Source organism: Dermacentor variabilis, chromosome 2, assembly GCF_050947875.1.
Source record: "Dermacentor variabilis isolate Ectoservices chromosome 2, ASM5094787v1, whole genome shotgun sequence".
Taxonomy (NCBI): Eukaryota; Metazoa; Arthropoda; class Arachnida; order Ixodida; family Ixodidae; genus Dermacentor; species Dermacentor variabilis.
The window spans coordinates 54,069,256-54,095,439 of NC_134569.1; the positions used below are offsets into that span (position 1 = coordinate 54,069,256).

The following is a 26,184-nucleotide window of genomic DNA, read 5'->3' on the forward strand; positions in this document are numbered from 1 at the left end:
AATCCTCTTTACTTTCGTATTTCCGCATGTCCTTATATCCCGTTTGTGGAAACATTTCCAAAACTCTCCCTTTTCAGAAATAGCGCTGCATCACTGGGGTTCTTTCTCTCCCGCGAGGCGCGCTGTTTGTATTCTTTGCGGTAACATGAACTAATTAACTCAACTTAGCACATTAATAAGGTATTAACTACAGGTACATTCAGTACAGTCCAAGCGGTCGCGGCGTTATCTTAATTGAATGAGCTGCCATTATGAAGGGATCGTGATAGAAGGTTTGAGGAGAGACGCAATCAAATGATTGATTGTTTGTAACAAACTAGAATTGATTGAGTGATGTGCTGGCTGATTTAATCGGTTCAACAAACGCCTTCGATTTCTTCGCAGCAATTCTTTATTGAATATCACTTGTCACTGCCTCCTTTAGGCTGCCTATTTGACCAACTGGTGTTCTTTAATGTGCAGCCTGTGTACAGTAAAAAAGAAAAAGAAAAGCAATTCTCTGTCAAAAACAAAAAAATAGTGATCTTCATCACCAAAAGAATTGCTTCTCTAGCAAATGCAATGAAGTCATTTCGTTCCAGAAATTAAAAAAAAAAGTAGGTATGAGGCTTCTTAGGTGCAAAGTGAGGCGTAAGCGTATTTAATTTTCTAGGTGCACAAAGGCGTAGACCTATTTGACCGAAGAGGCGGTTAGCTTCTTTCTTGGGGATGGTTAGTAGTACAAGGTGCTTTGTCTGAAGAGGCTCAACAGACAAAATATTGCGACAACGTGACAGCGGATTGCGAGGATAACGTTGAGGGCAGTCGTAACGCCTGCGTTACGTCTGGCTAACTCTGTCTTCTTACTTTTTTTGTTTTTCCTTCTATTTCCTTTACTGGACCTATACCCACTGTTGATGTACTGTCTGTTAATACCTGTACTCGTTCCAAGGCAATTCCTTCGGCAGCGCGTTGGCGCGTTCCTTGACGCGCAGGCAGCACGGCTCTTTAGGCCGTTATCACGTATTACCTTCCTAATCGTGCATCGAAAGATTGCGCAAATTGCGCTGACAAGGACCTATTTCCCAATACGAGTGTCTTATCGATTGACGCACGCGCAAACACTCGAGCGAAAGCTACGCCTTCTGTCTGAAAGCGGGTGACGTAACAAAAGTGTTCAAGCTACCGTTGCACACTCTCGTGCCTGCAACGCACGCAAGATGCATATCGCTTAGGGGCTACACTCGAAGAACGCGTATTCATCTGAGAAAGCGTCTATCTTAGGTCGACAACTGGAGGTTAAGGACGATGTCCAGATTCGACTGTGCACTTAACGCGTGACCAATATTTTAAGGCGACAGCGTGAAGGAGCTCGTGTCGCAGAAAAGCCGGCGTCGGCGTCGTCGGTGTCGGCGGCGTTGGCCGTGAGCAATAAATCCCAGCAGGCACTTCATGAATAAAAAACAACTTGCAAGATGGGTTGGGTGGGAATCGAACCAGGGTCTCCGGAGTGTGAGACGGAGACGTTACCACTGAGCCCCGAGTTTTTTTTTTCTTTAGTTTTGAGCCACGAGTTCGATGCTTCAAAGCGGTACAAAAGCGCCTCTAGTGAACGCGGTGTTGCCTTAGAAACGAGCTGTTTCTAAGGCTCAGGCGTGCGTCGCTTGCTCAGGCGCACATTTCGTTGTCGCGCCGAACGCTGCGTTGCTCGACGCTCACCGCGTCCGATGCGGGGCGCGTAGTCGCTGCGCCGTAGCCCATTGTCTTACACCCCTTGGCGGGTCGACGGGAACGCTGTCGCGTTCCATTCTTGAAGGCGAAGCTTCCTCCAATTTTTGTTTTATTTTTTCTGTTATATGAAAACTCGGGCGACAATTCGACAGCGTAAGATTTGTTTTGTTTGCATGGCTGGTAATGTCCCCAAGTAACAGTGGTGCTATTGGAGACGTCACGGTGAAGAGCTGCCGATTGCGGCATCCGATTGCGGCTGCCGCGAACGGGATTCGAAACCGCGACCATGTTCACAGCTGAACACCGCAACCACAGCGCCGCCCTGGCTGGTCAGACGTGCATTAGGGTCTTGATTTTTGCAAGGTTAAATATAGGCAGTGCGTCGGAATAGTAACAAACAAGGCTTGGGTTCTACGATTCATTCTATCAGCTACCAAGGGAATAGCTGTTTCTTTTTTTATTTCGTAAGTTAGAAGTTGTCTTGATGTGACAGAGATTCCTGTTGAAACCAGATTTGAAACGTGTTCTGGGTTCACATAATTAATGCGCTGAGAACGAACCACTCATCACCATATCCAAACTACGTTGCCACCGCAAAGTGCATGGATTTTCTCCAGGGCTGACGTCATGACGCTGCGTTTGTTCCATGGGATAGTAGCAGCCCTTGGTGGTGGTGGTGGTCCAGTAATCTGCGGAGTAGTAAAAGATCGCGAGCTCGAACATTTATTCGTTTACTTGTTCATGCTTTATTCGTATCTTCTTAGCGCCATTCTGTGTCTGTAAATATGTGAATAAATGAATGAGCGAGGAAATTTCTTTCGTGGAGTTTGGCTAGCATATATAGGGCTTCGTGCTAAACCATCGTGTGGCACGATTAGGGAAATAAAGGAGTTCCGCTTGATACGCGCACCAGGCGGGCAAACTTCATTCTTGCAGTTGTCAAAGCCAGATATATTCCAAAAGAAAAAAAAATTGTTGCAACTATATGACTTTGATGCAACTGGATCATTTTGCAAATACAATATAACGTAGTATAGGCAGACATATTGTAGTTGCATAATTTTTCATTTCTTGTCTTTTTGGGGTGTTGGGCGTGTCCTAAAGCTTAGTATAGTAGTATATATATATATATATATATATATATATATATATATATATATATATATATATATATATATATATATATATAATGTGTGTGTGTGTGTGTGTGTGTGTGTGTGTGTAAAAAATGAAATTTTATGACTATACATTGGCACATTTGATCATTGCAAAATTGAATTACGTTAGTTCAGATCAAATCCGCAATTTAGAGCCAATTTTTCCACCTAACCAGAGTGCTTGTTTGCGAGTTTAATACCATCTCGACCACAGAATACGAGGCGCGGTATTTAGAAGCACGTCCTCGTCAAAATTCCACAAAATGTACTTGCCTCGTGTAAAGATCGCCTTAAAGTTTAAACCTTGCTACATACATTGTAATCATCGCATTTTACATGTCGATAAAGTTGGTTAACTTGTAAAGCATTTCTGAATCTTGTTTCTACGAATTCAGTCTACTTGTTTCATTTTCCGAGGCATGCATTTACTATCGTGATATCGTGACACTTATGGGATTGTCAGTGATCGCTTTGTAGCTGGTATTATAGAGATATCAGCAACGTTTGTAACAGCAGGGGCTCCCATACTAATTATGTATATGCCATCCATTTTCAGAGATTTACAACGACAGCGCAACTGCTGTTATTCGAGGCACTCTTTTGTACCTTACATGCGTGAAATTGGTCACTTTGCATCCAGGAAACTCTCCGCGGTGCCACACTCTGGAACACGGTTTGCAATCTGGGATTTCAGCAGAAGTGATTAAGCAGAATGCGCGTGATGTCGTACCGGGAAGACCTACTTGAAATATTCGATTCGGTCTTAGAGCGTTTTAGTGGTATAGCTGCCTGCTAAAAGTTATATATATATATATATATATATATATAAAGCAGTGCAATAACAACACTGTTGCTACGTCGTGACAAGTGCCGCCATATTCTTGGACACACATTCGATTGTAGCGCATACGTACAGAACAACCACGATTCACTCCATCTGTAACATGTAGTTTCACGTTGGCGATCGTAAAATAACGTGGCAACGCGTAAGAGAAAATGGTGATACGGGAGCAACATGAGAAGTACTGTCGATTCTTTCTGCTCTTCTGTCGTAAATGGTTGTTATCGGGCTTTTTCAAAATGTCTGTCTGTAGATTTGGCAGAAAGAATCCACAGTTAGTTCATTATACTTTAAAACACTGCGATGGCTGCTTTTCTCGTTTTTTCGTAAGAATTCGGTAAAATTTGCTCTAGCGTTGCAGTTATTAGCTCCCGGTTTTCCTTTCGCTCAACCATTTCCCTTGTTTGATAAAAGATAAACGAAAGGGAAACGCAAGGCGAAGGATATTTATCGTCTTCAAGCATGGCCATTGGCGCGTTCTTCAGTGTACAGTGCGCACAATGGATCTTTGTACTGCCACGACAGACTTCATAATGGACGCGCCGGGAGAGAGCCCACTTCACTCGAAAAAACGACAGACGCCCAGCCGAGTCGGGTTTCCACATTTTTTGCTTTATCACGTGTGCACCTGTTTCTCGTGAACATAGCTTATCGCAAGCCACGGGAAAAACAATGGACACAACTACGAACGTGACAGTCGGGCGCAGCATGGCTTGACCGCTTCCAGTATTGACACTTTCGTATCGGCACACCGCTTGCACATCTGCACTCGGCTGACGTCTGATCCGGTGGTATACTCTTTCAAGTGGGACATACTTAGGCCTAGCCGTTGGCACACTATGAGCTGACCAGCAATTGGCACTCGGTTTACGAGTGCATGGACTAAGGACGCTAGCTTACGAAAGCTTTACAGTTGTGCCAGCGGTCACAGAGGTCACGAGGTAATTGTCGAGTTGATTCTGGGTCACCGTTTTGGTCCACCGCCCTCAATCTTTTCGATAACCGATCGCTGTCGGAACGCAAAATATGACAATGGCCACCTTACCACGCACTTCTTATTATCAGAAGAGAGTGCGGACGGTGCGAACGTGTAGAATGCTTCGACATGTTATTTTTTTCCTTAACTTTTTATTTGGACGTTGTGCTCCCTCTACTGCTGCTTGGTACTTTTTTTTATACTGCCTTGCCGCTGTACAATGATTGCCTGCAACTATCGTTTTGGAATGGCGCGACCCGCCGTGGTTGCTTAGTGGCTATGGTGTTGGGCTGCTAAGTACAAGGTCGCGGGATCGAATCCCGGCCACGGCGGCAGCATTCCGATGGGGGCGAAATGCGAAAACAACCGTGTACTTAGATTTAGGTGCACGTTAAAGAACCCCAGGTGGTCCGAATTTCCGGAGTTCTCCACTACGGCGTGCCTCATAATCAGAAAGTGGTTTTGGCGCGTAAAACCCCACATTTTTCTTTTTTTTTTTTGGAATGGCGCACTTGCCTATGTGCGTCAAGTGCAAATGTGAAGAGATCATGGATAATCTTCTGTGCCACTGTGCTCGCTTCGATAAACAACGGCAGGCTCTCTAGTGTGCCTTGAATAGACTGCACAATAGGCCATTTACAGAAGGAAATATCTTGGGAGCCTGTACGAAAGCCTACTCATTTCTCATTGGAATGTCCGACATACCGATCTTAGACTCGTGCAACTGTGAAGAGACGATAGAGCACGTTTTGTTTTTGTAATCTTTATGACAACGAACGCGACGTTCTTCAGACGGTGCTAAACCGATTAGATAACAGACCATTTTCGGAGACTAAAATTCTCGAACCATGGCCCTACGCGTCCCAGGCTTACAAAGCGACGCGGTTACTGCTACGTTTCATGAAAGCGACAGGCCTTAGTGAGCGATTATAGGCGTGGAGTTATGGACATACGCACGTATTCGCACCGATAGTACCTTGTTCCCTCCCTCTCTTGCTACCTCCTTGGGAGTGGCAACTGATACAATGCGATATATCTTTCGTACAAGTCGCAAAGCATGCTCCAGAGTTTGAAATCCAAATGCATTTCCGGGGACTCCAATAAAAATACTCCTGCACGGAGTTCTACACAGATGCATCGAAGTCACGCGACGGGGTGTCCTATGCAGCCGTCGGTCCATCCTTCTCGGAATCCGACGTACTGCATCCGGAAACTAGTATCTTTATGGCTGAGGCCTACGCACTATTGTCAGCTGTAAAACATATAAATAAATCAAAACTCCAGAAATCAGTTATATATACGGACTCCCTTAGTGTTGTGAAGGCCTTGATGTCATTCTGTAACCACAAAAATCCGGTAATTAATGAACTCTATTCCTTTCTGTGTAAAGCGTATATAGGAAACCTGCATGTCATCATATGCTGGGTGCCAGGTCATAGGGGCATCGACGGCAATGTTCTGGTGGACCAGATGGCCACGTCAGTTGCATCGCATTCTGTTAATCCCACCGCCGCAGACCCTGTCACAGATCTGAAGCCCTTCTTACGGAGGAAACTACGGAACCACTGGCAACGCCTATGGGATGCGGAAACAAATAATAAGCTCCACGTGATAAAGCCACAGTTAGGATTCTGGCCTTCCGTAACAAAATCACGCCGGACAGATGTCCTATTCTGTCGTCTAAGAATAGGACACACATTTGGCACACATAACTTTTTACTCACCGGAAACGAGCCTCCAACCTGTGGTAGATGCGGGGAGAGGCTGACCGTCCTCCACGTTCTTCTGGAGTGTCGGAAAGCCGAATCTGAAAGAAAGAAACATTTTCCCTTAGCATACCGGCAGCACATCCCCCTTCACCCAGTAATGTTACTCGGCCCAGAACCGCTGTTTGACACCAACGCAGACCTGGGCTCCCTGAAAGATGTATTACATGTTATTAGCCCCACACACTCGTAGCGTCTCCTCTCTTTAGAGGATGCCGCTGCGATAGCTGTTTCATATAGCACATGCCTCTAGGCCCTTGTGTTTCAAGGGCTCTGGCGAGGCAGTGGTGCTACAACTAATTTCACCATCCAATATATTTTCTGTATTGCATCACTCTTTCACGATGGATTTTATTGCACATAGAACATGTCATTTCCCGTCGACATAATCTTATTACAGATAGATTTTACGCACTCTAGACCGACTATTTTTAAGGCCCCCATACAGCCACTTTACATTAACCCGATAGAACTCATAACTACATTGCGAACTTATCACCACTGCCTTGGCGCTCTTTGGCCACACTTGGCCCTTGCGCCAATAAACACTACATATCATCTTCATCCCTCTCTTCTTCTCTTCTCATAAACCCCCTCCCCTGTGTAGGGTAGCAAACCAGACGTGCGTCTGTTTGACCTCCCTACCTTTCCTTCCTTCCTTTTCGTCCTCCCCCCTCCCTCCTTCCTTGGGAGCCTGGCCTCACAGCTCATCAGCCCAGAAAGCTATTCGAGCTCTTCTACAGTACCTGAAGGCGACAGACTTGAGTGCCTGACTTTCTCTCTCTCTTTCATTCACTGAAACTGGACAAAGCAAACTGGACAAAGTTTGGTTAAACTCCCTGCCTTTCCTTCCTCCCTTTTCTCTCTTGAGGTGGCAAACTAAGAACCAGCTCACATCTGTTGACCTCCGTCCCTACTTTTTTTTGCCATCTTTTAGAAGTAAGGCTACTAAATGATCGTCCGCTGAGCGCAGGCACTACTGGGATACCGTCTCCACTGCTCATCGGACCAGAAGGCATTGAAAACACGCTTTTGCTTTTTGACAATGGCTGGCTTGTGCGAGAGTCTTGAAATTCCATTTCCGTGCACGTGCATTCGCCGTCTTCCCTCTTTCTCTCTTTCACGCACGCATGCACACACGCATGCACACACGCATGCACACACGCATGCACACACGCATGCACACACGCATGCACACACGCATGCACGCACGCATGCACGCACGCACGAACGCACACACACGCACACACAATCTTTCGATTTCCATTTTCCTTTCCCCTGCGTAGGGTAGCCATCCCGACGCTTTCCTGGTTAGAATCCCTGCCTTCTTATTTTCTTTTGTCTCTCTCCCCTCTTCATTTAGAAAACGCCACAGAAGCGTTCACAATGTAATGTTTCTTGTTAACTGTGTGAAACTCGACAAGATTGCATTGCTATATATCGCTGTGTTCTTCGATATTAACGGAGCGTTGAAAAGCGCGACTCACTACGCTACCTTGTATACCGTGTAGTCCACTGCTGAAGGGAGCACCACAATGTGTGATTCTCACTTCGGTGGCGCTCTAACTGCGAGTGCCGGCGCATTTTTTCTTTTTTTTCTTTTAGTACAGACAGACAGTTTATTTCGCCTTCAGTTCTTACCAAGAAGACAAAATGCCAAGACAGGAGCAAAAAGAGGCTTTCCAGCAGCTCGACATGGACTCCGGCCCTGAGGGTATTTGGCAGTGAGAAACATATACATAATATACATGAAACGTATATATGATATCTGACATTCTAATCATTAAATATAAAATAATATATGAACAGTTTTTTACATTGTAATCATAATTTCTACTCGTGATGATTGCCTAGTACAATACAGTGATATCATCAATATTATTTCAGACAACGCAGTACACAGAGTGCATGTGCTAGTGCCACCAAACGCAGGTAATCTTTTTTGAAGCCGGGTCATTGTTCATACATTTATACAAGAAGGAAAAATTCGCACGTGTTCTACACGTATGTGTTTTAACGGTGCGCCACACGGCATGCTCTAAGGTCCACAGAAGGCGGCCATCGTATAAGCAGCTGAATCTCTGGCTACCACTCCAACTCCACCGAAGTGAAAAATATTGGCAGTATGTTATTGTAATCTAGCAAATTAGCTTTTCCTGGTAGTCGACCCTGCCTAGATGTCTAACCTAGTTACCCCTATAGTAGGGCGATGAGCCATTTATATTTCAATAAAGCTATATCATCATTCAGCTAGATGCAAGTCGGTCGAAACAATTAGACTCGCCCCATTCCACGCGTGCATCGCGGAGGATTCGCCTATGGCATCGGAGCGATATGCGCTGCGGATGCCTTCGCAACATCAGGTACGACGTGGTCTGCAGAATATTTTTTTTTAGGTGCAAGTTCAGTGGACAGACTCACTGATGTGCCCAGTGTGTGACGCTCACGAGTGCTTGCAATGTTCTCTGTGTCACTGCAGTCATGACTTCTCAAGCGCCCGATCTGTGGAGGCCGCGCTACAACTTCACACGCGCGGCACGAGCTCAAACGGCGTGACAATAATCTGACCCGAGGATCAGCACACCGCCTGCCTGTTGCGCGCATCGAACGCGCTCCTTGTTATCCTGTGCTGTAGTGGCCTTTAATACGACGTGTAACGGGATGTACCACTAAAAATTTCCTGACAATTTCGTTTACCGCGCATATCGGCGGCAGCACTTTTGCGTGTCAGTAAACAAGGGCGCACTTTCCGTGGCTTTGCCGCATAGCTTTTCTGCGATACGGGGAAGACAATGGCTCGGTCCTACGAGTGCCAAGCGAACAGAAAAGTTGAAAAGGCAGTAGACCACAAGGTACGGGACTCGCGTTACCGGAAATAGAAGTTAACTTATAAAACCAAGACCTTTTGGAGGATTACTTTATTGAGCACATGGTATATCTTGGGCGGACAATGCCAAAATTATTCGTGCATTGTTAAAAAAAAGCGGTGCTGCCACACATGTGGGAGTGCGCATATGAGAGGCAGCGTCATATAAATATGCGTGTCTCCAACTAAGTTGTTTCTCTTTGCAAAATTAAATGCTTCCTGGGTGGCCAGCAAATTATGATTTGCACTGATAAGCCACCGAAAAGCTTTTGACTCACCATTTAGTCTTATCCACAACCTGTACTGTTACTGCGTCGCCTCGACGGCGTCTGCAATTTGTGTTACCAGGTGGTCGAATGTACGGCAACATTAAATCAGTGCCAAAACTGCTCTAAAGATAGTTTATTATGCTTGTTATTATTGCTAATTATCGGGTGCTGTGTGAAAGCTATGTGCTCATAAACCTTGTTCTTTATCCTTCCGCCAGTCGAAGTCCTTCAGCGAGAAAATTCAGGGTGAGGTCAACTCATCGACTGCGGTCAAGTTCGGTTGGATACAAGGAGTGCTGGTGAGTTTCCACATTTTGCAGCAATAGTAACGCTTATGGGGCCTTGAAATTTACAGTGTTAAAAGCGTCGTTGGTAGAAGAGACGGATTCTAGCACGTTCTAGAATTGTTTGTCATCTTCTGTACTCTTATTTCTCTGCCATTTCTTTTTTATGCAATATGCAACTCTGCCAAACAATCACTTTTTATGAACTCGATCCTTCCTTTCCAACGGTTTTTGCCCATGCATTTCCGAGACTTTGACGTGTTCCGTGTATTTCACCATCCGGCCAGGTCCGATGCCTTCTCAACATATGGGGTGTGATGCTGTTTCTTCGGCTGTCCTGGGTCGTAGGACAAGCTGGAATTGGTGAGTGGTGTAATTTTCGATGGAACTGTATAAAGCTGGAGAAAAAATACAGGAAGTGAAGAGTGTGCCAATGCTTTATGTTTATACGCGTAGTGCACGCCGATGGACGCGCCACTGGTGGTGGCCTTGCGTAGAACACACGGGAGAGGAGCCAGGCGCGCGCCGTAGTTTCTTGTGTCCTTGATAGTACTTCTCTGTCTTATTCACGTTTTCAGAGCAAAATAGGCAATGCCCTTCGCATGTGTTGGGTGGCCAAAGCTTCAAGGAATGTCGTAGAATTGTTGCAGGCTGGGGGGGGGGGGGGTGAAATACCGGCGAAAACGTGCCGGCGATACGGTTCTAATCATTTCCCGCAAAGCCTCATCAGCGGGCGGCGGGAGCAAATATGGATCGTCGCTTCGGCGGGAAATTTCTTGTTCTCATCCTTTCCTTTGTCTCGTCAGTGTTTTTTTCCACTCGATCATATTAGACGCGTAAGCGACGGAATTCGTCTGCAGTGCAGCATGCGGTTTAAAGGCATTTCGTAAAGTTCGGAATGCGGTTTGCCACTTATATTGTTTTCCCGCTTCTTTAGCGCGTTACGCTAGCTAGACAGCACGACTACACGAGCACATTGTGTTGTATGTTAAAGCTACAGAAGTTTGCAAGAGCTGAAATTGTTGGTTTTATGTGGCCCGGTAAATCCTCGCACCAGCTGTCGCGCACTTCATGTTTTTACATCTATTTTATGCGTGTCTTCGCACATGTTTAACTGTTGCTAGTTGCTCCATGCATAACTCTTGTTGATTCTTTTGAGCTGCGAGGTTTTCACCCTGCCTCGTTTGTAAAGGGTATAAATCCCGCTGTGTATTATCGGAACGATATCAAGGAAGTGCTTCTTTAACAGCTTTATTCTTTTCCGCTGAGGCCATCTTAGATATTGTTTCTTTCTTTTTGGAAATGTGTTTATAAGATAGGTAGTTCAGGTCGAGAATTGCTAATAGTTGCTGCATATGGTATTTTTGTTCCATTTTTCGCTGAAAAGATCCTGTCACGTTTGGGAAGTCATCACACCTCGATGCTGCCTGAGCAGACTTAACACGCTGAGCGATTTCTTTGTTTCACAACGTAGTCCCTTCTTGCATGTGAATTTTGTACTCAACTGAATTCTTTCTTATTATGCTTACGCTGCAGAGGACTAAACCCGGCCTTGCCGACAGCGCTCATCTACTATGACTGGCGCTGTTCTGCATTTAAATATATCATGTGGCACCTCTCTCTAGTAATATAAAAAAAGTACTGAAAAGTTAGTCAGTCTTTAGCTTTGTACGTTTCCAAGCAGCTCCCTTGGGAAATTTAAATATTGCAAAAAACTGCAGCGGGAACAGCAGTTCATCAGCGTATACGCTGATGAACTGCCGCTGATGAACTGCCGCTGATGAACCCGTGCGTTTGGTGACTTCGTTGACTTGTGTACGCGTTTCAATCAATAAATTCGCAATTACTCTTCTTGAGGCGACTTCGACTGCACATATTCGGCGATGTCACATGTATTCATCGGCAGAAAAATCACAACGGCATATGCAGACCATGCGGATTTGTTTGATATAAGTCTGCACAAACGACGGGTGATGCTTATTGAGGCACAGAAGCAGCATTGCGGCAAGGGTAGAATTAAAGGAAACCGGTCGAGAGGTCGCATTACTTAACGAAATTTATCGGCTAATTAACATGAGCTCCCCTTCATGTAAATGGGGTTCATGGCGTTTGGCTGCGGGACGCACCTGGCACGTATGTGGGCCATGTTGTCCCAAATACCGGTAACATCGTGTTCATATCCGCTCCCACAGAGGTCAGCGTCTTCCCTACAGCTGTCACCGCAGAAGCAGCAGTCTGGCTCCTGAACAAAGGAGAAATCGCAGCCGCGAACTTCAGCTATCCTTGCTGCAAAGGGTTGTCGTCTGCTACTACTCCCGCGCGTGCTGTTGGAAGCGCCCGCTAGGTGGCTATCAGTGGCACAAGGCGTATAGGAGAGAGAGAGAGAGAGAGAGAGAGAGAGAGAGAGAGAGAGAGAGAGAGGGGGGGGTCATTAGATAAAACAGGGAGGTTAACCAGGCTGAGCGCGGTAGGCTACTCTGCACTGGGGAAGCGGGAAAGGGGAGTGAAAGAGAAGGAAGAAAGTAGGTCACAGGCTTCACTGTTACGCCTACAAGCGCCCACAAATCACAGGTTGTCGTACAGGCTGGTGCATTTCAAGAAACGCGCCAGCGCCTTTGGGGCCTTGCACATTGCAGGCGCGCGAGGCCACGGGCCCAAGATCTTCTCCTCTGTGAAAGGACGGTCGTCTAAGTGCTCCAAAGCTGTACGAATGGCACTCCTCTCGTATTTGTGTGCAGGGAAGTCACACAGGATATGTTTGGTCGTTTCTTTGACGCCACATCTGCTGCAATTGGGACTGTCCGCCATTCCAATTAGAAATGATTAGGAGTGCCTGAAATCCAAACACAGCTTTCACTTTTTGAGCATCGAGCATTCAAGCGCACTATGAGTTCTAGTATGGCGTTAGTGTATAAGATATCATTAAATGCATCTTGTCAAGAAGTTACTAGTAGCGTTGTTGCTTCCGTTTGCGTCTTGGTAACCTTATCTTTTAATCCAGAAGTAATACTTGTTTTTCAGAATAAAGATCCCTACTGATATGAAGTATGAAAGAACACTCATTAGCCCAAAGAGTCATATCTGCAGTTTCATAAATTACACGCCGTAACAGTGAGTAGGCTACCGAACGCTAGAACTTCAGGCACTCCATATTCAACTTTAACCGTCATCACGCGCTGGAGGGACGTCGTAGAAGCTGTAGCGATTCTTTGGTGTGTCATTGTAATCACGACCTTCTCACCCGGCAGCTTTTCCACTAGAAGTTTATTTTAAGGCAACACTGGACAGGAATAACTTATATACGCATGTGAATTCTATGTCGAAGTCACCATTGGATCCAGAGCTGACAGTTTTAACCCAGTGTATGCTCGCATGCGTGTAAGCATCGAAAGTTCAGCGATGAAATGTTGCTAAAATGTGCGCTGCTTCAGGAACATTCGCGATTGTGCCTGCGTTTACTCCACTCAATTCTTCAAATAAGACAGTGTTTAGGGTAAGTGACAGCATTTTTTCTTTATCTGTCGTTTTCAATGTCTCCAAGGTTACAGGGTTATTCAATAAAATTGGTCGCTGTTTCGTCATCCAGACTCATAAGCAAGGGCATTTTATTTCACTTTGCGCAACCGTTCAGGAAAACACTGTGGGTGCGTTCAGCACAACGACATTAAAGGAAACGTTGTTTCCGGTTGGCAGTAACTCGAGAATCGGTAGGTCGTAAAAGTACTTTGTGAAATTAAATCTTGATATTGAAACCATGTATAGCAAACCTTGTTTCGGGTTATGAGAGGAGCTTTCGAAATCAGCTGCAAGTTGCAGCAACGAGGAGATAAGGAATTTGGCAAGATACGCATTCTTTTCACTCATTTTTATAGCGTCAATTCATTCTTTAAGTGCGGCACATTGCGTTCGTGCTAAGCGGAGTGAGGTGTAGTCATCTTGGGGTAAAATCTGTCGTTATTGGAAGTATACGATGTAATCGGAAGTTGTACTGCAGCACGACTAAAATGTTCCCGTGACTTTTTTTAATTGCAGTCCAGTGGCTTCAGCTGCTTAGCAGAGGCTTCCAGAAGCGCAAGAGCTTAATTGTTCAATCATTGCAGGTCTCGCCATTGCCATCATCCTACTAGCATCAGCAGTCACCATGCTGACAACGCTTTCCATGTCGGCAATTTGCACAAATGGAGAAGTAAGAGGAGGTACGTAGATCTAGGACGAGTGTGAGGCGAATCTGTTTTGAAGAAAAGAAAGGGAAGACATGAGCATATAAGTTCAGATGGTGCATTTCCTTTCTAACATTTGACGCAAAAGCGTACATGTGCGAACGAGTTTCTACGCACGTAAAACTGAAGCAACAACACTTTCTTGCGGACTATTTGGTTCATACTTGAATTATAAACTTGCTGCGCAAGTTGCACAAAAAGGTAAAAAAAAAAGAGGACTGGACAGAGGGCAGACCGAAATAAAGTTGGTAGTGTGCGCTCTGCCCTCCTTCTTTTATTTCTTGTGCATTTTGAACAGCTCGTTTATAATTCAAGTACGACTAAAACGTTTTAAATGCCAGTATGCCCACCAGCTGAAGCAGTACTGGTAAAACCAACGTAATTAATATTTTTAAACCATTCTTTTTATCTTTCTTACTCACTTTCTACCGTGTGAATTAGCAAACAAGATGCTTGTCTAAAAAGCATCTGTTTGTTTTTTGATAAAAATAATGTTTGTGCATTAACAAAAATCGTGCTCAGAAAAATATAACTCTAAACTGTAGTCGCCGCCATTCTTCGCACTATTCACCAAATTTTATTTAAATGCACAATGCAGGTGGGACGTACTACATGATATCACGGAGTCTTGGGCCGGAGTTTGGCGGCGCCATCGGGTTGATTTTCTCATTAGCAAATGCTGTGGCCGTTGCCATGTACGTCGTCGGTTTCGCAGAAACCGTGCAAGCCGTATTGAAGGTGAGGACTCTAATCATAAGTGTTCCTTGCGCCTCCTTTCTTTTTAATGAAGGCATTTCGTAAAAGGCAAGGTGATGTGATTTATCGACGTGAAAAAAAACATTGTTAACCATCGTTGCATTCTTCCTTTCACATATTTGCGTTTGTGCATTCTTTTTCACTGGATTGTTTAGCATTCTCGTGTACACAATTATGACTCCCCCAATGGCTATAAAAAGGCATCTTATTCTTGTTGCACGTAACTAGGCATAGTAGTACTGGAACGTTAAGCGTATTGATTTGCTATTCGACGTCGCACCACGTTTGAAATGCCATCTACGATATCTGTTTGTCGCACTACGACAAGACGTGCGAGTTTTGATGCTTCAAGTTCTTGTTTTGGCACCGTGAGATTGACCCATGACGAATATCTGCACCGACGCTGGTAGCCCGCATTTGCGACCTGCTGTTAGTATCACCTAAACGACAGGCATTTTCTGCAAGAGATGACTCTGCAATGCGGTTGCGAAGCTTTAAAATGTGGTTTGTGTCGTGGCTATCCAACCTGCAGAGGCAAGACCAGCTCATTGTGGACGGTGACATGAATGACATCCGCATCATCAGCTGCGCCACGGTGGTCGTGCTTCTCTGCATCGCACTCATCGGCACCGAGTGGGAGTCCAAGGTGGGCGGATTTTTGCTTCGGCTTCTCCAGTCGTTGTAGGGCAAGGCGTTCTTACATTGTAGCAGCTATGCTCACTCTTTCTTTCTGACGCATTGCATCGGATACCAGGCGCAAATCGTGCTGCTCGTGATCCTGTTGGCAGCCATGGTTGACTTCGTTGTCGGATCCTTCTTCGCGCCCACCACAGACCTCTTGGCCAAGGGGTTCGTTGGTTACTCCGGTGAGTCAGCCGCGGGCACGAAATGTGGCTCTGCCGGTCTTGCCTAAGCACGCTGCGTGCTTTCTTTGCAATGTGCAGTGTACGCACTCTTGACACTGTGGCGAGCAAGTTACGTAAGCTTTACAATTCGCAGAAAAACGAACTGGCGGAGCACATTTCCGGTTATTACTTTATACTCTGCCCGTGACGTCTCCGATTGTGTGTAGTAGCTTCACTGTTTGTATTTCCACTAGGGCTCACTAGAAATCCTTTCAGATTTTCCCCACCATTGTTACTTCTACAGTAACTACCATTACTCGCTCAGCACAGCTCACAGATGCCATTTGCACTTTTTTAAAGCTTTATGCGGGTGGAGACAGTGCCGCGCACAATCACATGTGGCAAATTTTTTTATGCCGAAGGGCAAACTAACACGAAACAAATATTTTGTTTCGCCACACCGAACAGCGTGTTATAGAAATGAACACACACACAGACCGTCTTGCGCGGCATGTAATTAAGGCCGGAATTTAAAACCCTTTATAAGACAGCAGTGTTGATTAGAGAGCGAACGGGTGCCACCGACATTCCAGCTAGGATTAAAGGAATAAATAGAGATGGGTGGATCGTGATGAATGCGCGGAGCAGACAACCGGCGGTCTGTTATACCGATGCCACAGAGGGCGCTTTCGATCGCGATGGAATCCGATCGGGATCGCATTCTTCAACCGCGATTGGCTCTCCTCCGCAACTTCGGCTAAGGAGCCGATCAATATCAGGATATTCAATTTCAGTCGAGCCACATCGCGATGAAAACTACCCTGTGTGGCACCGGCATTATTCAGGTTGCGTACAAAGGGAAAGGAAATGAAGCGTAGAGGCGGCTGAGCACTATGTTATGTGACGAAATTAGGAAATATGCAGGCGAAAGATGGAGTGAGTTGACATAAGAGAAGGGTAATTGGAGATCACTGGGAGAGGCCTGCGTCCTGCTGCGGGCATAAAATAGGCTGATGATGATGATGATGACCCCGACAGAGCGACTCTCTGTCCATGAGCAAAGTTCAGGCATGTTTTTCTTCTTCCAGCGAAATTTTCACTGCGCAGTTGGGGCTCGCGAAGCGTTGCCCGAAATGTCAAACTTCGAGAAGGGCAAACGATTCAAGTGTCCAGTTGTGCCATTGAACACAATACGTTTTTTCGTCGCGCAAACTCTGTGCACTTTGTGTGAAACAAGTTGTTCGTCTCATTTTTACAGGCACTCTGTTCATGGAGAACTTAAAGCCGGGCTTCAGGGACGGCGAAACTTTCTTCGATGTCTTTTCTATTTTCTTTCCGGCGGCCACGGGTATCCTGGCAGGTGCCAACATCTCCGGCGATCTAAGGGTGCGAAATCGAAAAACCCTCCTTTGTTTTCTAATATTATAGACGAGTCGTGAGCGCATCGCCGAGAATTTGCGGCGATGCCCACACGTTAGGCAATTAACCGACCTTCAATGATTCCTATCTATTCAGGGAGGCGATGAGAAATACGCAACCAGAAGATAATCATGGTTGTTGAGAGGAGATGTCTATATCGAAGGCTTCTGAAGTGTATGTTCTTAAATGCTCTCAATTCACGAACATCAGCCCGTGATAACGAATACAGAACTATGGGAAATAATACTAAATCTAATAAAGCGCTTCAGGCGCAAATTTTAAATCAAGAAAATGATGCGTAGGTATTGTTCGGCGCAAATGACGTTCGACATAGCTGGGCAACCTACTCCTCGTTCACGCTGTTCCTAAATCAGTTGACACGATCTCAGCAAACGATAAACACCCACGTAAATTCACTGACGTTCAAGTGATGATTCAGCCCTGTCCCCGAAACTTCTTCACAGTGTAACAAGATCGAAGTTCTCAAAGCTTTCTTGTTCCCACCCTCACACCACTCGTGCAGGACCCTCAGAAGGCGATCCCCCGCGGCACCCTGCTAGCCATCTTCATCACGACCTTGTCGTACATCGCCTTCGCCGTCATAGCCGGCACCACAGTCCTGCGTGACGCCAACGGCTTCCCTTTCAACCTGACCGAAGCCGGAGTCAACTTCGCCGACATCTCCAACTGCACCATGTCCGAGGCTGACAAGTGCGAGTACGGACTCATGAACTACTTCCAGGTGCGGTCACTGTTTCCCGATTGACCCCCTTTGCGCGCTGGCCCGAAACTGCGCATTTGCGTTCTGATCATGCCGAAACATATTTCACTGAACTGCAATAGATTTTGCTGGAGCTTACAGATTTCTTAAGGTTCTTTACATTCCAGAGTTCGCCTCCCCCTTGTACGTCAATGAAGAGCAGCATCTAGGGCGTGCATACAGTTTTCAGAAACTGTGATGTTTATTAGTCTGATTTTCGGTGGCCTTTAGAAATAAGTGGTAATGCACCAGATATATTTGCAGCATTCATCAATACCAGCATTGGTAATGGTTTCGGTAGACGTATGCTGTAAGAGCTCTTTTCCTCCAATTCAATTTAGTTCTTTATCATTCGTCGCTCCGAGTGGTCATTCCCGGGGATAGCGGTTGCGTGGCTTCGTCCAAGCCAATGTAAGAAAATATCGAAAAATACTTTTTTTTAAAACTGCATTGCAGAATACGGCTCCCGCCCTGCTATATCTAACGAATTTAAACGAACCGCAAAGCAAAACTTGTCGCCTCACCTGTGGTCTTACTGCTGTATTTCAACTGCCATCGCAGGTCATGGAAATGGTGTCCGCTTACGGCCCTCTGGTCATCGCCGGTGTATTCGCTGCCACGCTGTCCTCAGCGTTGGCCAGCCTCGTCAGCGCCCCCAAGGTCTTCCAGGTAAGTGACCACTGCCAGTCTCGTTAACAGACACAGTGGGCACCGATGGGGCACTGTTCATGACTGAGAAAGAAAACGTGGTATTATTTTCGTCCTCGGAACATAACCCCACCAATCGTTGCTATCAGTTTGAAGTAGTGAGCATCCCCGTTTCCATGGTCACAGGCTTTGTGCAACGACAAGCTCTTCCCGTACATCCACTGGTTCGGCAAGGGCTTCGGAAAGAACAACGAACCTCGGCGAGGCTACCTCCTCGCCTTCGGCATTTCCCTTGCGTGCTGTGCCATCGGCAAGTTCATTTTCTTTCTCTGAGCTTGGTTAAGGGTCTGAGGATTTGAAGCAGTAGTTGTGTAAATGCGATGCGTCGATGGTGTCGAGCGCAACCAACTAATATTCTTTGTGCGTGTGATTTGCTCTGTGTTCTTTTTAATTATTATGTCCTTACACGTAACACAACTTGCAATTCAAGATTTCAAAATAGCGAAACGTGCAACAAAACTACCTGTATTTGATGGGGCTCAGTAACCCACAACTGATTAAACCAATAGCTGTTATATCATCTTCACATAAAACGTTCTTCAATATTTGATCGCGACGTAGGTCCTCATTTTCCTATCTGATATTGCAACTAAACAGTTGAAGATCGAAAGCGTGCTTCTAGTTTTTCTAAAGCGTTTCTATACGTTCAATCTTTTTCGCAATTAATGTCCGAATGCCCAAGCTGAGTTTCTTGTACCGTTTATTCTAGCGCCCAGTTCAATATATTTTTTGTTGCTTTATAGACACTACTCACCCGAAGCCATGGTCTTTCTCTTTCTTGCAGGCGAGCTGAATGCAATCGCACCCATCATATCCAACTTCTTCCTTGCGGCCTACTGTCTCATCAACTTCTCCTGCTTCCACGCTTCGTTCACCAGGATGCCTGGTGAGTATACGATACTTTGAGCAGAAATAAGGATAAATTATTCACTTTTCAAAACCCAACATAGACAGACAACTGGCATTAACGGATTTTTCTTTTGTAATCTAAACTATTGCAAAATAAGCTTCATAATTGGTTCGGATAGAATGTGTTTGATTTTGCTTCTACAAAAGCAGATATGCGACGGGCATTAAACAGATTGGAAGGATCACGAAGTCCTATGTTTCTCGGAAGGCTATATTGTTCGGGATAAACATTGTAAAGGGCGAAAAATATAGAGGCGCTACACCGAACACAATAAAAGAAGAAACAAAATTCGCAGTTCCGCCGGAAAGCCGAAGCACCGATTGCGATAGCAAATTAGTAGATAGCTGTACGAAGTAAGGATAGTAGTTTTATTGGCCGTATAAACTTCTAAACATCTGCTTACTAACTAAATTAACAACGATAGACTGCGTAAGCGTGACTCAACGAGCACGTAGAAAGAAACAGATACGTGAAGACAGCGCTGTCTTTGTGTGTCTGCTCTCTCGTACGTCGTTGTTCAGTCGCGCATACACATTCTGTCATGTATTCAAACGAACTAGCCCGTCAACGTGTTTTAACTAAATTAACCAGCACGGTGTCGCGCGCGCACAGGTAGACATGAACACGCATCGCTCGATGACAGCGGAAACTGTCTGTGAAAACGCTGGAGTTGGGAATCGCGGCAGCAGCCGCGAGCCAACTGACTTCCGTGCATCTGTCACTTCAACGCGTGCGAAACGTCGAAAGCACAGCGCATACGAACCTACCGGCACTACGCGCGCTCTGCAAACATCGCAGATCGCTTTGAAGATGAGGCCCGCGCGGGCGCGCACTTTAGCCGCGTCGCAGACCGCTTTCAAGACACACGAGCACCGGCAACGCGTTCCTACGGCGTCCGCGATTCGCGTGGCCAACGCCGTAGTAGACGCCGCGGTTGTCTCCACTCTGCATGGAGCGGCGGGCGAGGAGGACATTGAGGTACTGTAGCAGCAGTAGACGGTGTTAGAAGTAACTGATGTTTTTTTTTAGCGCACGAAAAGGGACGAGAGACAGAGGCAAGACGCGGACACAGCGCTATGCTGTGTTGTCACGTCTTGCCTCTTTCTCTCGTCCGTTTTCGTGCGCCAAAAAGCCTCAGTTATGGATTACCAACACGCCCCAACCTACGCTTTTTCAAGTTGGAAGTAGCCGCCGGAGAAGAACGCCCCTCCTCTCTCGCCTCAGCCCCCTGCCTCCCGCGAGGAGAGGGCACGCATCGGGGCCGCGTTCCTCGCTCGGGCACGCGAGATTGAACCGCGTTCGCCGGCTCCCCCTCACAAGCTTTCACTCCCACGTAACCTCACGGTGACGGCGACGGCAGAAATGCGCCTAGAGTGTCCATGCAATTGTTATCACAATAAAATTAACGAAAAAGGACTGTTCGACTGCCACAGCCTGGTTAACACATGTACTTGGGCTTTCTGTTTGTAAATAAGGCTCCCAAGTGGAGATGGAGAAGTCCTTTTCATTTCGCTAAATTTTGGTTGGCGGAGCATCCGATTGTTACCTTTCACAACGAAAGACTTATTTCCTTGTCGCAGCGCCTCGCCGCTTGTGTAAATGACAAAAAAAAAGGGGGGGGCAGAGAGGGAGGTTAAGTTAAATACTGATTTTATTTATGATGTTAGCAATAACGATAGTTTCTACTGCACGAAAAAGTGAAGAAAAATTAAACACGACTAATTTCATCGTGTACGCTGTATGTCATTCGAGGGTTGTCCTCCGTTACCACACTTGTGCAAAGCGCGCCCATTACGACTCTTTACTATGGTTCGAGCAATCTTCCTTTTTGTTTGTTTTCTCTGACTACGCGTACTTAAAGAGAGAATGAGAAACGTGCCTGCTCATTGCAGGAAATCGTCCCCTAGTGCTTTCACACGTCGATGTCGCATGTATGCTTTTATCGTAACGTCTTGTGGGATGTTTTTCACCGAAACTGCGGCGCGGACTTAGTAAATCCAATGAACGTGAGTGCTGAACCCGATCGTCTTAATCTTCTTTTCTTTTCCATAAATGTAGGTTTCCGGCCTGCGTTCCGCTACTACAACCTGTGGGTGAGCCTGCTGGGTGCCATTCTCTGCCTGAGCGTCATGTTCATCACCAATTGGCCCACGGCACTCGGCACATTCGCCATCATCCTCGGACTGTATATCTTCATCTACAACAGAAAGCCTGGTACGTCCGAACGCTTTCAGCTCTCTCAACCTTCGCCGATATCATCGGGCGCTTTTCAGGCCGATCGCTCGCAAGTTTATTTCGGCAACTATAGCTCACTTATGTGAACTGCGCCCATCGCGCCACTCACCAACTCCGCTGAGCACAGCGCAAGCGACGAATCGTATCGTTGCAGGATGCGTGGGGACGACAGTCAAGAAACCTTGTCGCCGTGAGATGAGAAGTAGTCTCGAGGCGCAGGAACATCGTTGCAGGGAGGCCGGTTTCAAGGACTCGGTCCTTGTCTCATGTGCAGACAAAATCCTCAGGGAGTTAAAACCCTCCAAACTCGACTTGGAGGAGCGTAGTGGTCCGCTTGAAAGGAGTGAAAAAGTAGCGGTAATGCCCTACGTTCATTTTCTCGCAACGCAGATTTTAAAAAGTAGGGGCCAGATATGGTGTCACTTTTCTTTTCAGCTCCTGATAAATATTTTAATGTGGGAGCAGCCGTCCGAAGAAATAGAGAAGGAATGGGAGAGAACACAGGCTTTAAAATAAACCATAGAAAAAAACTCGTCTGCTATAAGGTTGCCGTTGTCTACCAAATCCCTTCCTTCTGCGGCCTTACGTACTTGCATGGGGCATAGCGGCCGATGCATTAATGTGAGGCTATCGGAGCACCAGAATTTTTTAGACAAGAAATCTACAAACCTGGTAAAGCACTGTTTCTAATGCGAGTATAAACCGTTCTTTGATGACACAAATATCCTGTTTGTTCACACTGATAGCAGTACAAGTGGCGGAAGCATTTCACATAATGAGAAAAGGTAGTGGCTGTGTTAGTCAGCCTTCCGTAGCCTTATCTTCAAAGGAAACGGACTTGTTGAACAGGGGTGAACAACGGTGTTCATCTCAGCCGCAACCACGAGGCAATGTTTTGCGATGACAAGTGCTTTATTTTATGTTATTGACATTGAGCATGTGCACACGCTTGATGTAAGGCTTCAAAAAGCAATGTTGTTTTTCCACTAGACGCAGTCGCGAGTCAGCGTCATGTGTATCCCATTCTCTTTTTTGTGTCCTGTGTCGGTAACGATGTTTTTAAACATCATGTAAAACCACCAACTCGCCCAATCTGGCGTTCTTCTTCGCACCTTACTAGTTTGTCCAGATGACTGCACTTCTGCAAAACCTTGACTGCGGAGCGCGCCTAACTATTACGTGATTGTCACGTTCGGCTAAAGTTCCGCTCAAGAGGGTTAGCACCGAACTAACGGTGAGACATGCCGCTGGCTCCTCCCATGCTTCGCTGATATCGTCAAATCACGTTTCATGGATTTCATGAGACGGAGCATTCGTGTGCTGCTTCTAGGCACGAAGTAGTGAGAGATTCTACTCGTAAGTGCAATGACCCTGTTTTAAACTGGGTCCATATACGATGTGCCGAATGCACATACCGCATCCCTGCGCCTAAATCAGGACAAATAATTTGATGATCATTTGCCTTAAGCATTTCTCATCGCTCTTAGGCTGAAGTATGTTGTATTCAAGTTACATAATACGAATCGCTAGATTTTTTTTTTACTCTGAACAGAAAACAGAAACACGCGCATTTGAGACAGGGGCATACACGTGCGATAGCTTTGTGCCCACAGTCACTTCAGTTCTAGCGCCCTGTGTGCCTCGCTATTCCATCTCCCTCAAGGCACGGGCCCTAGAGCTGCTCTTGCGAAGGCGTCTATAGCTATTTGAGTGCTCACTGCCTGCGCAACGCTGTGATGCAGATGTCAACTGGGGTTCGTCGACTCAAGCGCAGACGTACTTGGATGCGCTCAACAGCGTCGTGAAACTCAACCACGTCCGCGATCACATCAAGAATTACAGGTGAGGTGCCCTGCTTTTTCATTCGCTTTGGTTCCTGAGGAAGTTTTGCGATAGGAGCTCGTTGGGGCAGGAGGAGCTCGTTGAGGCCCTTCGAGCTTAGCGCTACCGCACCAGCCACTTGCTAGCTTTGCGCCGCACTATCTAACATGCGCGGTCCGCACCAGGAGCGGCGTCCGGACCACCAGCACCAGTTGTCATCTATTCACACTGTAATCCTTTAAGCAATTACATAACTGCATACATGTAATGGCAGGATCAAACGTTTACGGGATGCGGTATCTGAGCAAAAGAATAGTTCTTGGGCCTGAGTAAACAGCTTGGATTTCAAATGCATAACGTGTACTAGTGTACGCGAACAACATAGTGTTATATTGTTTTAATGGCTGCAAACAAACACTTGGCTGACATGGGACGTATTCGCAGAAAACGAACTCTGTAAACTTTTGATCCTGCCTGTGCTTGTAGGTCAGTAACTCTGCGGTAACAATGGCAACGAGAATGTGGTAGCATTATATGAAATCCAAGGAAGAAGTTAAGACCCTCGGCGTATAATGACGTTTAAAGCCGTACAAACCTAAAAATGACATTTGATAACATAAGAAACCCTAAGAGGAATGACAAGAAAATTCAGGGCAAAAAAATTAAATTATGAGGTTTTACGTGCCAAAACCACTTTCTGATTATGAGGCACGCCGTAGTGGAGGACTCCGGAAATTTTGACCACCTGGGTTTCCTTAACGTGCACGTAAACCTATAAGTACACGGGTGTTTCCACATTTCGCCCCCATCGAAATGCAGCTGCCGTGGCCGGGATTCGATCCCGCGACCGCGTACTCAGCAGCCCAGCACCATAGCCACTGAGCAACAATGGCGGGTTCAGAATTCAGGGCAGTGTACGACTTCAAGGGAGTGTCTTTGTAGATGCAGCATGTTCTTTTGTGAAATGATTGGCAAGGAGTTTCGCGTGATTTTTGTGATCTCTACGTGTGAAAATATTACTGGGGACTTACAGAGAGCTATTGCGCGGGGAACAATGAGTTTAATATGTGCTGTACAGCAGGAAATGCGGGTTGACGGAAGGCTGTGGCGGGGATAAACAGGCTTTCGAAGAGACGATTTTCAACGTTTGCGCTTCGAGCATGAGTGAAAATAGAGAGAAACAGGAAAGGCATGGAGGCTAACCAGATGCACGTTCGGTTTGCTGCCCTGCACTTGGATGAAGAGGTGTAGGGAAGAAAAGAGAGGAGGGGGGGGGGGGAGGATAGAGAGACCGCAGTTTCGCGCTCATGTGAAGGTATTGTATTATATAAAATGGCGAAATTATTTATGGTGTTTTACGTGCCAAAATCACGATCTGATTGTGAGGCACGCCGCAGTGGAGGACTCCGGAAATTTGGACCACCTGGGGTTCTTTAACGCTTGCACCTAAATCTAATGACACGGCTGTTTTCGCGAATTGCAAGCGACGGAAGACGGAATGCGTTTTAAAGGGACAATGTTAGATTTATTTGGAGGGAGGGAGGGAGGGAGGGAGGGAGGGAGGGAGGGAGGGAGGGAGGGAGGGGAAGGCAGGTAGGTTAATCAGAGGCGAGTTTCCGGTTTGCTACTCTGCATTGGGGTGGGGATATAGGGGTTGTAAAGACGACAAAGAGCGAGAGGAGAAAAAAAAAGAACAAGAATTTAATTTTAATTTAATTTTTTTCTAGAGATTAAAGGGATAGGTATTCTTGTTATGGCTGACCAGTAGATGAAACATACTGAAGTTCTGAGCTGCCAAATTTAGACGTGCTAGCTATATGGTAGCGCGTAGTGTGCGTGACACTTCCGAGTAGGTTGTCTTGACGTGTGCGATTATTAAGAACGTTACGAATGGCATATGGACTCCGACGTGTTTACAGCACAGCGCAGGTCGATAAAACTTGCCTTGTGATAGGCATTTGCTTCACGATGTGTATAGCCAAGAAAACGCAACGAGTTTGAAAAACTTGTCTCGCTTAAATATTTGTCGTGTGTGTGAGCGTGTCTTCATTATTTGCCTCCGACTGCTACAGGCCTCAGATCCTTGTGCTTACTGGAAACCCGGCTGACCGCCTGCCTCTCGTCGACTTCGCCTACTTGCTCACCAAGAAGCTTTCCCTCATGGTATGCGGAGACATCCGCAAGGTGAGCTCACGTTTATGACGTCGCTCACGGACGTAGTTGGCGTTCGCAGTACGCGTGCACGTGCTTCGAAATAATGTCAGCGTCGTTTCAATTGCGTGGAGTGGTCCACCATGTTACCAGCAACTGCCTCAGTCCAGCAACTTCGACGTACTGCTCTCGCGGGGGCTGAAGGGATGTGGCATCTTGCCTCGGCCTCGATGGCCGCATTTCGACTGGGACACGATGCGAAGTAACCTGTGCACCTCGAAATTGGTGCATGGTAAAGAACCAGGTTGAGCCGCATTGTGAAAGTTAATACCGTCCTTCCCTTTCATAGCCCCTGCGTTGCTTTGGGACGTAAAATATTATTTGCCATTCAACGAACCAAAGTGGCAGCAGTATAAGCTAAGTGACACATCCCGTTTCCTACCTTGCACTGGGGGAAAGCGCAATGCAAATGATCCGAGGAAGAGAAATG

The 26,184-nt window shown here is 46.3% G+C and overlaps 1 protein-coding gene across 1 annotated transcript in view; it reads left to right on the plus strand.

Moving 5' to 3' along the window:
• Nucleotides 1-26,184, plus strand: part of LOC142571868 (solute carrier family 12 member 2-like) — an 86,944-nt gene that overhangs the window by 43,931 nt on the left and 16,829 nt on the right. Inside the window, exons 2-15 of the mRNA XM_075680541.1 lie at nucleotides 9,804-9,884; nucleotides 10,157-10,232; nucleotides 13,970-14,065; nucleotides 14,688-14,827; nucleotides 15,378-15,491; nucleotides 15,600-15,711; nucleotides 16,949-17,076; nucleotides 17,633-17,851; nucleotides 18,431-18,538; nucleotides 18,704-18,827; nucleotides 19,362-19,463; nucleotides 21,546-21,701; nucleotides 23,465-23,564; nucleotides 25,616-25,727. Coding sequence (XP_075536656.1) covers nucleotides 9,804-9,884; nucleotides 10,157-10,232; nucleotides 13,970-14,065; nucleotides 14,688-14,827; nucleotides 15,378-15,491; nucleotides 15,600-15,711; nucleotides 16,949-17,076; nucleotides 17,633-17,851; nucleotides 18,431-18,538; nucleotides 18,704-18,827; nucleotides 19,362-19,463; nucleotides 21,546-21,701; nucleotides 23,465-23,564; nucleotides 25,616-25,727 — 1,668 coding nt within the window. The remainder of the gene's footprint in view (nucleotides 1-9,803; nucleotides 9,885-10,156; nucleotides 10,233-13,969; nucleotides 14,066-14,687; nucleotides 14,828-15,377; nucleotides 15,492-15,599; nucleotides 15,712-16,948; nucleotides 17,077-17,632; nucleotides 17,852-18,430; nucleotides 18,539-18,703; nucleotides 18,828-19,361; nucleotides 19,464-21,545; nucleotides 21,702-23,464; nucleotides 23,565-25,615; nucleotides 25,728-26,184) is intronic.